The sequence below is a fragment of the Sapajus apella genome, unplaced genomic scaffold, assembly GCF_009761245.1.
Source record: "Sapajus apella isolate SASKATOON/1434 unplaced genomic scaffold, GSC_monkey_1.0 scaffold1, whole genome shotgun sequence".
NCBI classification, from domain to species: domain Eukaryota; kingdom Metazoa; phylum Chordata; class Mammalia; order Primates; family Cebidae; genus Sapajus; species Sapajus apella.
Window position 1 is genome coordinate 64876539 of NW_022436941.1, and position 13726 is coordinate 64890264.

A 13726-nucleotide genomic window follows, 5' to 3' on the forward strand; every position below is an offset into this window, starting at 1 on the left:
TAGATCCCATTTGTCAATTTTGGCTTTAGTTGCCATTGCTTTTAGTGTTTTAGTCATGAAGTCCTTGTCCATGCCTATGTCCTGACTGATATTGCCTAGGTTTTCTTCTAGGTTTTTTATGGTTTTAGGTCTAATGTTTAAATCTTTAATCCATCTGGAGTTAATTTTTGTGTAAGGTGTAAGGAAGGGGTCCAGTTTCAGTTTACTGCATATGACTAGCCAGTTTTCCCAACACCGCTTATTAAAAAGGGAATCCTTTCCCCATTGCTTGTTTTTGGCAGGTTTGTCACCGATCAGATGGTTGTAGTTGTGTGACATTACTTCTGAGGCCTCTGTTCTGTTCCACTGGTCTATACATCTGTTTTGGTACCAGTACCATGCTGTTTTTATTACTGTAGCCTTATCGTAGAGCTTGAAGTCAGGTAGTATGATATGCCTCCAGATTTGGGTTTTCTTTTCTTTTTGGTCTTGCTTAGGATTGTCTTGTCTATGCAGACTGTTTTTTTGATTCTATAAGGAAGTTTAAGGTGGTTTTTTTCCAATTCAAAAAAATCAACAAATCCAGGAACTGGTTTTTTGAAAAGATCAACAAAATAGATAGACTGCTAGCCAGACTAATAAAGAAGAAAAGAGAGAAGGATCATATAGATGCAATAAAAAATGATAAAGGGAATATCACCACCAATCCCATAGAAATACAAACTACCATCAGAGATTACTACAAACACCTCTATGCAAATAAGACAGTAAATCTAGCAGAAACTGATAAATTCCTTGACACTTAACACCCTCCCAAGACTAAACCAGGAAGAAGTTGAATCCCTATGTAGACCAATAACAAGGTCTGAAATTGAGGCAGCAATTAATAGCCTACCAACCAATAAAAATCCAGAACCAGATGGGTTCACAGCTGAATTCTACCAGAGGTATAGAGAGGAGCTGGTACCATTCTTTCTGAAACTATTCCAAATAATACAAAAAGAGGGACTCCTCCCTAACTCATTTTATGAGTCTAACATCATCGTGATACCAAAACCTGGCAGAGACACAACTGAAAAAGAAAATTTCAGGCCAATATCCATGATGAACATTGATGCAAAAATCCTCAATAAAATACTGGCAAACCAAATCCAACAGCACATCAAAAAGCTTATCCATCATGATCAAATTGGCTTTGTCCCTGGGATGCAAGGATGGTTCAACATCCACAAATCTATAAACGTAATTCATCACATAAAAACCACATGATTAACTCAATAGATGCAGAGAAGGCCTTCAGCAAAATTCAGCTACCCTTTATGCTAAATCTCAATAAACTAGATATCGATGGAATATATCTCAAAATAATAAGAGCTATTTATTACAAACCCACAGCCAATGTCATACTGAATGGGCAAAAGCTGGAAACACTCCCTTTGAAAACTGCCACAGACAAGGATGCCCTCTCTCACCATTCCTATTCAACATAGTATTGGAAGTTCTGGCCAGGGCAATCAGGCAAGAAAAAGAAATAAATAAAGGGTATTCAGCTAGGAAAGGAGGAAGTCAAGCTGTCTCTATTTGCAGATGACATGATTGTATATTTAGAAGACCCCATCATCTCAGCCCAAAATCTCCTTAAGTTGATAAGCAACTTTGGCAAAGTCTCAGGATACAAAATCAATGTGAAAAAATCACAAGCATTCCTATACACCAACAGCAGACATAAAGAGAGCCAAATCATGATTGAACTCTCATTCACAATTGCTACAAACAGAATAAAATACCTAGGAAAGCAACTAGCAAGGGACATGAAGGACCTCTTCAAGGAGAACTGTAAACCACTGCTCACGGAAATAAGAGAGGATGGAAAAACAAACGATGGAAAAACATTCCATGATCATGGTTAGGAAGAATCAATATTGTGAAAATGGCCATACTGACCAAAGTAATTTATAGATTCAATGCTATCCCCATCAAACTACCATTGACTTTCTTCACAGAATTGTTCTGCCTCTTTTATGGTATTATTGTCAAGTATATAACATTTATAAATGTAATATTTATATGCATATTGTTTTATGCCATTGCTTTTTAAATAAGGGAATAAGAGAAAATAAATATGCAATCATATTATCTCCCATAATTATCTGTATAATTGCCATTACTTGTATGCTTTTTCATGTGATTTGAGTTGCTGTCACTTGCTTTCAGCCCAGTTACCTTTAGTATTTCCTTTAAAGCAGGTCTTCTACCAATAAATTCTATCAGCTTTTATCTTTTATTTATCTATATATGTCTTTATTTTGCCTTCATTTTTAAAAAATAGTTTTGCTAGATATAAGATTCTTGGTGGATAGTTTTTTTTTTTCCTTTCAGCATTTTGACTGTCTTATCCCATTGTCTGTGGACCTGATTGTTTCTAATAAGTGAGATGCTACTTTTATTGGAGTTCCCATCTAAATGATAATTTCTTTTTCTTTTGCTGCTTTCATCATTTTATCTTTGACTTTTAACATTTTGACTTTGATTATGTCTAGATGCGTATCCCTTTGTGTTTATGTTTTTTGGAGTATGTTGTGCTTCTTAGATGTGTGCTTTAATGCTTTACATCAAATTTGGGAAATTTTCAGCTATTATTTCTTTGATTATTTTTTTCTCCTCCTTTTTCTCCCTCCTGTCTTTCTGGAACTCCTGTAATGTGTATATTGTTGTGCTTAATGGTGTCCCATATTTCTCTGGTGTTCTATTCATTTTTCTTCATTCTTTTAAACATCTGTTCTTCTGATTGTGTAATCTTTATTAATCTGTCTCCAAATTCACTGATTCTTTTTTTCTGCCAGCTTAAACCTTCTGCTGAGGCCTCTGGTGAATTTTTCTTTTCAGTTATTACACTTTTGAATTCCAGAATTTCTGTTTTTTTTTTTATACTTTCTGTTTACTAATATTCTTTATTTTATAAATCATTATCACCATACTTTTTCTTAATTCTTTAAACATGGCTTTCATCAGCTCTTTGAACATATTTATAATAGCTGTTTTAGAGTATTTTTCTGTAAATACAGACCCTCTCAAAGCAGTTTCTGTTGCTGCTTTTTATCCTGTGTATGGGTCATACTTTAGTGGGTTTTCTTTGTCTCTCTTTCTCTCTTCCTGCTCCCCGCCCCCCCCCCTCTTTCTTTCTCTTTTGATAGAGTCTCACTCTGTTGCCCAGGCTGGAGTGCAGTGATGTGATCATAGCTCACGGCAGCCTCAAATTTTTGGGCACACGTGATCCTCCTGCCTTAGGTTCCTGAGTAGTTGGGACAATAGGCATCCACCACCACACCCAGCTTTTCAAAAAATTATTTTTACTTTTATTTTTTGTAGAGATGGAATCTTGCTGTGTTACCCAGGCTGGTTTAGAACTGCTGGCCTCAAGTCATCTTCCTGCTTTAGTCTTCCAAAACACTGGGACAGGCATGAGCCACTGTATCCAGCCAAAACTGGACATTTAACATAATGTGTGCTAGCAACTGTGGATGCTGAGTACCTCCAGCGCACATGCCCAACTTGGGTTGCTTTTTTATTTGTTTGATGAGTTGTGAAGTCTGTTTCCCTCATAGTGTGCAGCCTTGTGAACCCTGTTTGCAAAATTGTATTTTTCTTGTTTTTATCTTTATCCTGGTTTCCAACAGAATACCCTTGGTTCAAGACCATTTATTAGTAAAATACTGATTGATTAGGGGTTGTGTTTAACCTTTCTGAATCAGAAAAATTTTTACATTTTACTGTTGGATCTGATGTGACTTATAGACTGTGTTCATTCTTTGGGGAGTTTTGAGCTTGGCCTACATTTAGCCAAGGAACAGTAACTCAGAAGTTTCCTCTCCAGCATTTCCTTAAAGGACATTGCCTTGTATATACACAACATTCTTCTGAGCCACCAAGATGGACTGTAGTTTTAGCCAAGCTGTCTTTGACTATTCCTAATCTCCTAAGCTTCTGACTAGTCTGCCTCTATTATATCACAGCCATCTGCTACTCTTCACTCCATGCTAACTCTCTGTTCTTGGTATTATCCTTTCTTTTCTATTGAAGGGTAGCATACATTTACAGGTGAGTAGTTTTATTAACCTATTTACTGTCTCTAAAATTTTGGCGGTCCTTCATTTCATTCTGTCTCTTTCAGTCTAAGATGCAGTGTTTCTGCAGACAGAGCATTTACAAGAAACCTTGTGAGTTTTCCATGTATGTCACAGGGATTCATGCCATTAGACAACAGTGTTTTTCACAGATCTTTCCACAGGCCCACCTATATTCCTGGCTTCTGTTGAGATGGTTGAATGGGTGTATGAGTTACATTCCTACCCCCTTCAGCATTAGCAAAAGTTTTCCAGCTACGCCCTTGGCCTTTCTACAAAGCACACTTTTCTTACAGGAATCTCCAAGTTTTACCATTTATTTCCAATCTTGATGGACAGAAGTTCCCAAATCATCAAGTTCTGGTTCTTTTTTGCCTAACAGTTCTTTCTTCAATTTATCTTTTTCTTCTCACATTGTGCTATAATCCCCAAGAAGAAACTAGGTTGCACTTTCGGTGCTTCACTTGGAAATCACCTCAGCTAGACATTTAAGTTTATCACTTACAAGTTCTGCTTTTCACACAACTTGTAGGACCGAGGCTTTCTGGCACCATATAGCAAAGACCTCCTTTCCTCTAGCTTCCAAAAACATGTTCTACATTTCCTTCTGAGCCCTTGCCAATAATACCTTTAATGTTCATTTTTTCACCAACATTCTGTTCATGATGATATATACACTATCTAAGATGATACAGGTTCTCTCTAATGTGTTCCTCCTGAGCCTCACTGGTAGGATCTTTAACATCAATAGTTCTTTTTTTTTTTTTTTTTTTTGAGATGGAGCCCCTCTCTGGTATGCAGTGACTTGATCTTGGCTCACTGCAACCTCTGCCACCTGGGTTCAAGTGATTCTCCTGCCTCAGCCTCCTGAATAGCTGGGATTACAGGCACCCACCTCTTGAATAGCTGGGATTACAGGCACCCACCACCATGCCTGGCTAATTTTTGTATTTTTAATAAAGACGGAGTTTTGCCGTGTTGGCCAGGCTGGTCTCGAACTCCTGACCTCAGATGAACCACCTGCCTTGGCCTCCCAAAGTGCTGGGATTACAGGTGTGAGCCACTGTGCCTGGCCTAACATCAATATGTCCACTAATATCTGTTCAAGACAATCCAGGCTTTCCAGTTTCAAAGCCACTTCCACATTTTAAGGTATTTGTTACAGTAGCACCCCATTTTCTGCTACCCAAATCTGTATAGGTTTCCTATGACAACTATAACCTATTAGCATAAACTGGGTGGCTTAAAGCAACAGAAATTTATTCTCTCACAGCTCTAGAGACTAGAAATCCAAAAATCAGAATCACTGGACTAAAATCAAGGTATCAATGGGGCTTGACTCCCTCCAGAGGCTGTAGAGGATAATCTGTTACTTGCCTCTTTCAGCTTCTAGTGGCTGGTGGCCTTCCTTGATTTTCCCTGCATCACTTCAACCTCTCCCTTGACTTCACATCACCTTTTCCTCCGTATGTACATATAAAATCTCGCTCAGCATCTTTCTTAAGGATACTTGTGATGGTATTTAAGCCTCACTGAGATAATTGAAGATAAGCCCCTGATCTAAAAATCCTTAATCATATTTGCAAAGATCTTTTTTTCAAACTAAAGCTGACATTTACAGGTTCTAGAGATGAAGACATGGATATCTTTTGGTGGGGGTGGATGAGGGGGCATTTTTAGCCTACCAAAATAAGTGTAGCAGGGACTTTTACTTTCCACTTAATATCTTTCTGTAATTTTTAACTTTTTTGGCAATGTGCAAATGTTGCTTTTATGATTTCAAACATGAATTAACATTAATACGCTAAAGGGACATGCACACATACATGCACACCCATCTCAGTATGAGGTAATTAAAAAGCAGTTTTAAAGGAGATGCAGTATACTTGAGACTACCTAGTTATTGTCTCGAAAGAAGGATATATATCGTCTTTAAAAGCCTGACACAGTGGCTAGGTGCAGTGGCTCACACCTGTAATCTCAACACTTTGGGAAGCCAAGGCAAGTGGATCACTTGAGGTCAGGAGTTTGAGACCAGCCTGGCCAACAAGTGAAACCCCGTCTCTACTAACAATACAAAAATTAGCCAAGCGTGGCGGTGCACACCTTTTCCCAGCTACCTGAGAGGCTGAGGCACAAGTATTGATTGAATCTGGGAGGCAGAGGTTGCAATGAGCCAAGATCATGCCACTGCACTCCAGCCTGGGCAACAGAGTGAGACTCTGTCTCAAAAACAAAAAAGGTGACATAATGTAAATTTGTGATAATCATTTTATTATTATAGGAAGATGGGGAAAGTGTACCTGTTGTGTTTGTGAATAATACAAACTAAGTAACATCAAAGGTAAGAGAGAAAGATTCAAACTATTTTAGTAGGCTAGAATGCTTTCTTGTAAAAGGAAATATACACATATTTTTAAATTTTAGGTACATATACTATATCGAAATTAATATCCTTCCTCTCATTCCAGACAACAAACATGGAAATTTAGGCTTCTTTTAGTGTAATGTTACTTAAAGCCTACTCACCATATCCTTCCTGCCCTGTAGTCATTCTTTTACTAAACAATACTTTTGAATATTCACTTTATGTAAGATACTAAGATAGTCTTTGGGAATATAAAGACATATATCTGTAGCAAAAGCTTTGAAGCAACTTAAGCATTCATTAATAGGGTACTGGTGAAATAAATTATAGTACGTTCATATAGTAAACTATTACTTAGCTGCTGAAAAGAATGAGGAAGTGTAGTCTACACTGATAACGGAACAGTCTGCAAGGACTGTTGCTGGGAGGTGGGGGAAAGAAGGCAAACTACAGAGTGTATATACTATATGACCACTTGTGTAATAAAATATATATGCATACATATTATGTATACGTACATACATACATACCTATTGGACTAGACTATTGCTGGAAAAATTCAGAATAAACTAACTATTTTTTCCTGACTCAGGAAAAAATAACAGGACAGGGGTAGAGGAGTGAAACTTATTTTGCATTGTATTTTCTTCTGAGCCTTCTGTATTTTGAACCATATTCATTAATTTCCTGTTGAAAACTAATAAATTATTTTTAGAAAGACAAACATAGTCCCATTCCCAAGAAAGTTAGAGTACAGTAGGACAGTTATGAAAGAAATAAGTATAATATAAAGTATATTGGGCATTAATATGTGTGTGAAAGGAGGGAGACGTCGTTTTTCTCTGGGCAGCAGTGGGTGGTGGGGCGTTAGGGGAGCTAAGGAGAGCTGCATAAGGCAGGTTATTTGAGAAGTAGTAACAGATTGACCACTTTTTCCCAACCCTAGCCTGAGGCGGAGCAGCAGCGTACAGGTATAGATGGAAGATATAATTATCTACTGGAACATGTTAAAATTATATTCACTACAACATAACCCAGTCCTAATTCTTGGTGTATTTGCTAACTTCATTTCACTAGCGGATGAGCCACTGACGTTTCTACCTCAACCTCTTTCTTGCCTCCTGCCTTTCTGCTTGCCTGCTTTCCTACCTTCCTACCTTCCTTCCCCCTTACATCCTTCTGCCTTTCTTTTCTTCCCTCCTTCTTTCTTTCTCCCTTTCATTCTTTTCTTAGTCTTTTTATAGTGAGAAGAAACTCATGTATTAACAAATTAAAATTCAGTAGCAACTACATTAATTCTCTTTTTATTGGACGAGGATTTATAGATAAATCCAAACTGTGTTTTTGAAAGAGATATTTGATGTTTCTTAGAGCTGTCTGCCAGCACACATTTATGGTTATATACCTTCAATCTGGGTTCCCTTACATGAACAACTTTTTTTCTAGGTGGCAGAGTTACTTCTTTTGAATGGAGCTGACCCATTATTTAGAAATGATGATGGAAACTGTGCTTTGGATGAGGCCAAAGATTCATGTATGAAGCGTCTCCTTGAGAGATATATCCCTAAACATCAAAAATGCCTTACATTGGGTAAGAATAAACTGTCCCGTTATAGCTATTTGTCACATCAGTAAAGTTAAAGAAATTTAATTTAGAATTAAAGAATTAAATTTATTTTTCTCATGAGTGTTGAGAAAATCCATCCAGTAGTGTCTTTGCTTCATTCTTTTGATAAATCACACTGACTTGTTTGCAAATGCACATAAGACTCTAAAAGGAAAAAAAAAGGTAGTCCTTTTCTGCACGTTGTACGTTGCAAACAGTTAAGAAATCTAAATTTTCTTTTTCCCAAAATCCTTTGACTAAATAATGTGATATTATATAAATTAAATTTGGTTATATCATTTTCAGTGAAAATATTCAGGATTATTTATATTCATTCCCTAAGAATCTTTTCTTATGGCTATACTTTTGCCCTCCCATCCACTACTCTATTAAATTGAACAACAAAAGTACTTGATCTGTAGTTATCAATAAAAAATTATGTAAACATAATTTAAATACATGACATATTCTTTATACTCTCTAATACATTTATTCAATTTTTTGGTAACATCTCTATGTTCATATGCTCAGAACTCTGCAATGGCTCTCCCTTTAATCTAGAAGAAAAGCCAGTATTCTTACAATAGCCTAGAAGTTCCTGTATCAGCTGGCCACCCTACTGGTTAACCCCTTTTAATACTACTCTCTATTGCCATTACTCAATTCCAGTCATGCTGGCCTCCTTGGCTTTCCTCAGATATGTCTCCCCACCTCCTTCAAGTCTTAGTTCAAATATCACCTTCTCAACGAGGCCTAGACCACCCTATTTAATACTACAACTGCCCCCTTCCTACCTTCACTGTATTAGTTACCTATTACTATGTAACAGTGAATCCCAATATTTAGCAGCTTAAAATAACAAACATGTTTTATCTCATACAGTTTCAGAGGGTCAGGATTCTGGGAGCAGTTTAACTGAGTGGTTCTAGACGAGAGTCTCTCACAGGTTGTAGTCATCTCAAGTTGCAACTAGGACAGGAATATCCCATTTCAAATTCACAAATGATTGTTGGCAGGCCTCGGATCATTGCTAGTTGTTGGCTGAAGGCTTTAGCTACTTGCCACATTAGCTTCTCCATAAGGCTACTGACAACGCGGCAGCTATCTCAGAGCAGGTGACCTAAGAGAAAGAGAATGTACGTAAGACAAAAGCCAGTCTTTTCATAACATAATCTCAAAAGTGATATGTCATCACTTTGCCATATTTTCTTTGTTAGAAGTGAGTCACTAAGTCTGGCCCACACTCAAAGGGAGCAGGATTAAGCTCTATCTCTTAAAGGGAGGAGTTTCACCAGGAGGAGTTTCACTGGGCACAGTGGTGCCTGCCTGTAGTCTTAGCTACTCAGGTGGCTGAGGTGGGAGGATCGCTTGAGCCCAGGAGTCTTGGGCTGTAGTGGGCTATGCCTATCAAGTGTACACACAAGTTCAGCATCAATATGGTGACCTCTTGGGATCAGGGGACCATCAGCTTGCCTAGGGAGGGGTGAACTGGCCTAGGTCAGAAATGGAGCAGGTCAAAACTCCCGTGATGATCAGTAGTGGGATCGTGCCTGTGAATAGCCACTGCACTTCAGTCTGGACAACATTGTGAGACCCCATTTCTTTAAAAAAAAAAAAAAAAAAGGAGGAGTTTCACAAAATCTGTGGATATAGTTTAGAATCATTACACTCACTCCATTCCCCTCAACCCTGCTCTGCTAAGACTTTCCCCATAGCACTTATCACCTAACACATTAGACAGTTGACTTATTTTTTATTTTCTGTCTTTTTCCTCCAGAATCTAAGCTCCATGAAGGAAACAATCTTTGTTTTGTCTACTGATTAATATTAAAGTGTCTTGTACATAGTGGGCATTCTGCAAATGATTGTTGAACAAATATTGTGTCAATCCTCTGAAACAAAAACAAAAACAAATTCTTTCCATTCAAGAGATGCATATATGCTTCATTCCTGTTTATTAAACTATATTGCAATAAAAATTTCCTCAACAGGTATTTTCTCCCAAAAGTTTTTATATATTATTATCTTTAACAACAAAGTCATCTACATTTGCAATTCCCCTTTTGTGCACAAGAAAGTGTAGTCTGAAAATCCTTCTAACCATAAAGTGAGTGGGCCTCCCTACAAATCCTCTAGTTCTCCCTTAATGCTAAAATTTAGGCTGGCAGTGGAAACCCATCCTCTGCTAAAGCTTTGTGTGTTCCTGGGGACAAATAATACAGCTGTGCCTGTTGCCACTTCTTTGATACAAATATAAATTCAGAGTTCTTTGGTGGCAAGTAATCAGGGTGGAAAAGGGAGTTTCTTGACAGAACAACTCAAGAATTAAAGGAAAAGCTGAAGATCCAGACCTTGGAAAAGTCAGGAATAAAAGCAGCTCCAGGGATCTAGGCAGCAGGAATCAATCAATGGACTCTCTCTTCAAAGAGCTTCCTATCAGGATATGTGGTGGGCAGGCAAAACAACGATGCTCTCTAACCCACCTCCACTGGAATTTATCTTCTGTGGATATTCATTCATTCATTCTATTAGGGTTGCTATGTGTCAAACACTAAATAGTGCTAGAGCCTAATAATACAAAATGAATAAGAAACAGGGATAGCAAGGAATTGCGATGAAGAATGTGATAAAAGAATGCTCAGAACTTATGAGAGTACATAAAAAAAGACACATAATCTTCATGTCCAAGAGGATAACAGGACAGATACTACATATCTGTCTGGGTTAATGATTAAGTGTCAACACAAACCCTTTGATAAGTCTATTAGAAAGGATCTTTTCCTGATCTAAATGTTTTTTTTTTTTTTTTTTGAGATGGAGTTTCGCTCTTGTTACCCAGGCTGGAGTGCAATGGCATGATCTTGGCTCACCGCAACCTCCGCGTCCTGGGTTCAGGCAGTTCTCATGCCTCAGCCTCCTGAGTAGCTGGGATTACAGGCACGTGCCACCACGCCCAGCTAATTTTTTTTTGTATTTTTAGTAGAGACAGGGTTTCACCATGTTGACCAGGATGGTCTTGATCTCTTGACCTCGTGATCCACCTGCCTCAGCCTCCCAAAGTGCTGGGATTACAGGCATGAGCCACCGCGCCCAGCCCTAAATGGTTTTAAAGGAAATTTAAAGTACATCTCTGTATTAGTTGGTTCTCATGCTGCTAATAAAGACATACCTGAGACTGGGTAATTTATAAAGGAAAGAGGTTTAATTGACTCACAGTTCCACAACACTAGGAAGGCCTTGGGAAATTTACAATCATGGCGAAGGGGAAGCAAACACATCCTTCTTCACATGGCAGCAGCAAGGGGAAGTGCAAGGGAACTGCCCTTTATGAAACCATCAGATGTTATGAGACTTATTCATTATCATGAGAACAGCATGGGAAAAATCTGCCCTCATGATTTAATTACCTCCTACTGGGTCCTTCCCATGACGTGGGGATTATGAGAGATACAATTCAAGATAAGATTTGTTTGGGGGCATAGCCAAACCATATCAATCTCCTTCCCAGCTGGGTTCTATTTAATATAAAACAGTTCTTCCAATTATTGTTGAGTGTGTCTGTTATTGAAAATTAGGTGCAATTGAGCAATCTAACAATAACCAGTCATGAGACTAGTTTTTCTTTAGAGCTAATGGATCTATTTTATTTTATGGCCACTTATTTTATAAATCATATACTTGATCAAGAAATGTAGTTATCTGAATGGTATTAACTAAGAACTAAGTCCTGGATCGAAATACTCTACTTTTATAGTAAAGAGAAAACTTCATTGATAACTGAAGGCCACCAGGAGGCAATTAATTAGTGGTTCATTAGAGCAAAAGTCTTCCTTCCTAGTGGCCAGATTGCATGAGAAGTGAGACAGACGGTAATTTGTTGAAGACAAATCTATAAAAGCTCAAATTGAGTTAAATTATTAAAATAATCATGTTAACATTTTAAGCTATATGAAAAAATGCAAATAAACTGTTCAGTTGGAAGCAAAAGTATTTTTTTTTAATTATTGCTTTGATGATCTGCTTAACTGCTTGACTTCTCTATTTTAAATAATTACAATATGCATTGTTTTGCTCTTCTGGGAATGCTTTTTATAGCATTCTAGTTCTTTCTCTAAATCCAGAATCTCCTGTTCACCAGTGTCCACTTTTAACCTATCCCTAGCCAATTAAATTTCTTTCATGTAAAGGAACATTTCTCCATAGGACTAAGCTCCCACTCTTCCTTTGTGAGAGAATTTACTAAGCTGGGTTGCATTATCATGCTTCACTAGATGCTTTGAATATTTCTTAAGTTTGAACTTACAAATTCCATCAGTAATTATCAGCCTATTTTTCAATATGAATGCAAAATTAGTTTAGTTAAAGAGTATTTGTATGTAAATAAAGAATATTCGTTTACTTAAATAAAGAAATAAAAACAATATTCATTTTTAAATTCCAGATGAAGAGCTTTCAAATATGGGAATGATTAATAAAGAACTTTCCTCCTATAAAATATATCCAAGCATAAACAATCAACTCTTAACCAGATATACTCTATAGGACTCAGGAAATGCAATCTCTATAAAGTCAAAGATTCCAACACAAATGTGCCTAAAGGTATAGGAAGAAGAAACACACGACATAAAAGGACCCAAGTAGATGATGTAGACTGCAATCCCAGACTGCTTTTCTATCTTTAAAGTAAAATACATCTACTTTGATGTAGGACAAGAGTTTAGTCCTAACTTTATAGCCTCACATGCTATAAAGCTTAGAGGGTAAATTAACATTCCTAATTTTCTTTTCTTTTTTTTTTTTTTTTTTTTTGAGACGAAGTTCCACTCATGTTACCCAGGCTGGAGTGCAATGGTGCGATCTCGGCTCACCACAACCTCTGCCTCCTGGGTTCAGGCAATTCTCCTGCCTCAGCCTCCTGAGTAGCTGGGATTACAGGCACGCGCCACCATGCCCAGCTAATTTTTTGTATTTTTAGTAGAGACGGGGTTTCACCATGTTGACCAGGATGGTCTCGATCTCTTGACCTCGTGATCCACCCGCCTCGGCCTCCCAAAGTGCTGGGATTACAGGCTTGAGCCACCGCGCCCGGCTTCATTCCTAATTTTCTCATCTGTAAATTTGGGTTTGTAATATCTACCCATCTACCTGTTTACCTATAGGATTGTTAATGTGAGGACTAAAGTTAATATATGTAAACTATCTCAACATAGTACCTTGTACATTATGGGAACTCAGTCGCAAAGGGAAAATAATATAGCTACCTCACCAAATATCACCACCTCAGAATTTATACCTGTGTTTTATTTTAATATAAAATGTTTACATAATTACACTTATTCAACTTGGTTTTCTCATGACAAAGGACTTGTGGGTTTTAGAAGTCTAAAGTCTAACCACTAGAAGCTGTTTTCATTGATTTTCTCTTTTTGTTTACAGCTCAAAGGAATAGCATTGACCCACTAGACATAGAGGATGTATACCAACACAAGGTATATCTATGCTTAGTAATAAACATTTTTATAGGGATATAACTTCTTGTTGTTTTATAGATCATCAAAGGGAAGAGAAAAACTGCTGAAGCATTAGTAATAGTGACTTCACATTTACTTTTAAGACACTGGAATAATTGCGTGAGAATCAGAGGGTTCT

General features: G+C 37.5%; 1 protein-coding gene across 2 annotated transcripts in view; it reads left to right on the forward strand.

Annotated features, from left to right (window-relative positions):
- The window catches only part of ANKRD31 (ankyrin repeat domain 31), a 188232-nt gene that overhangs the window by 101151 nt on the left and 73355 nt on the right, over positions 1–13726 (forward strand). For both annotated transcript variants that reach the window (XM_032278213.1, XM_032278203.1), the window contains 2 exons: positions 7918–8062; positions 13514–13566. In XM_032278213.1, coding sequence (XP_032134104.1) covers positions 7918–8062; positions 13514–13566 — 198 coding nt within the window. The remainder of the gene's footprint in view (positions 1–7917; positions 8063–13513; positions 13567–13726) is intronic.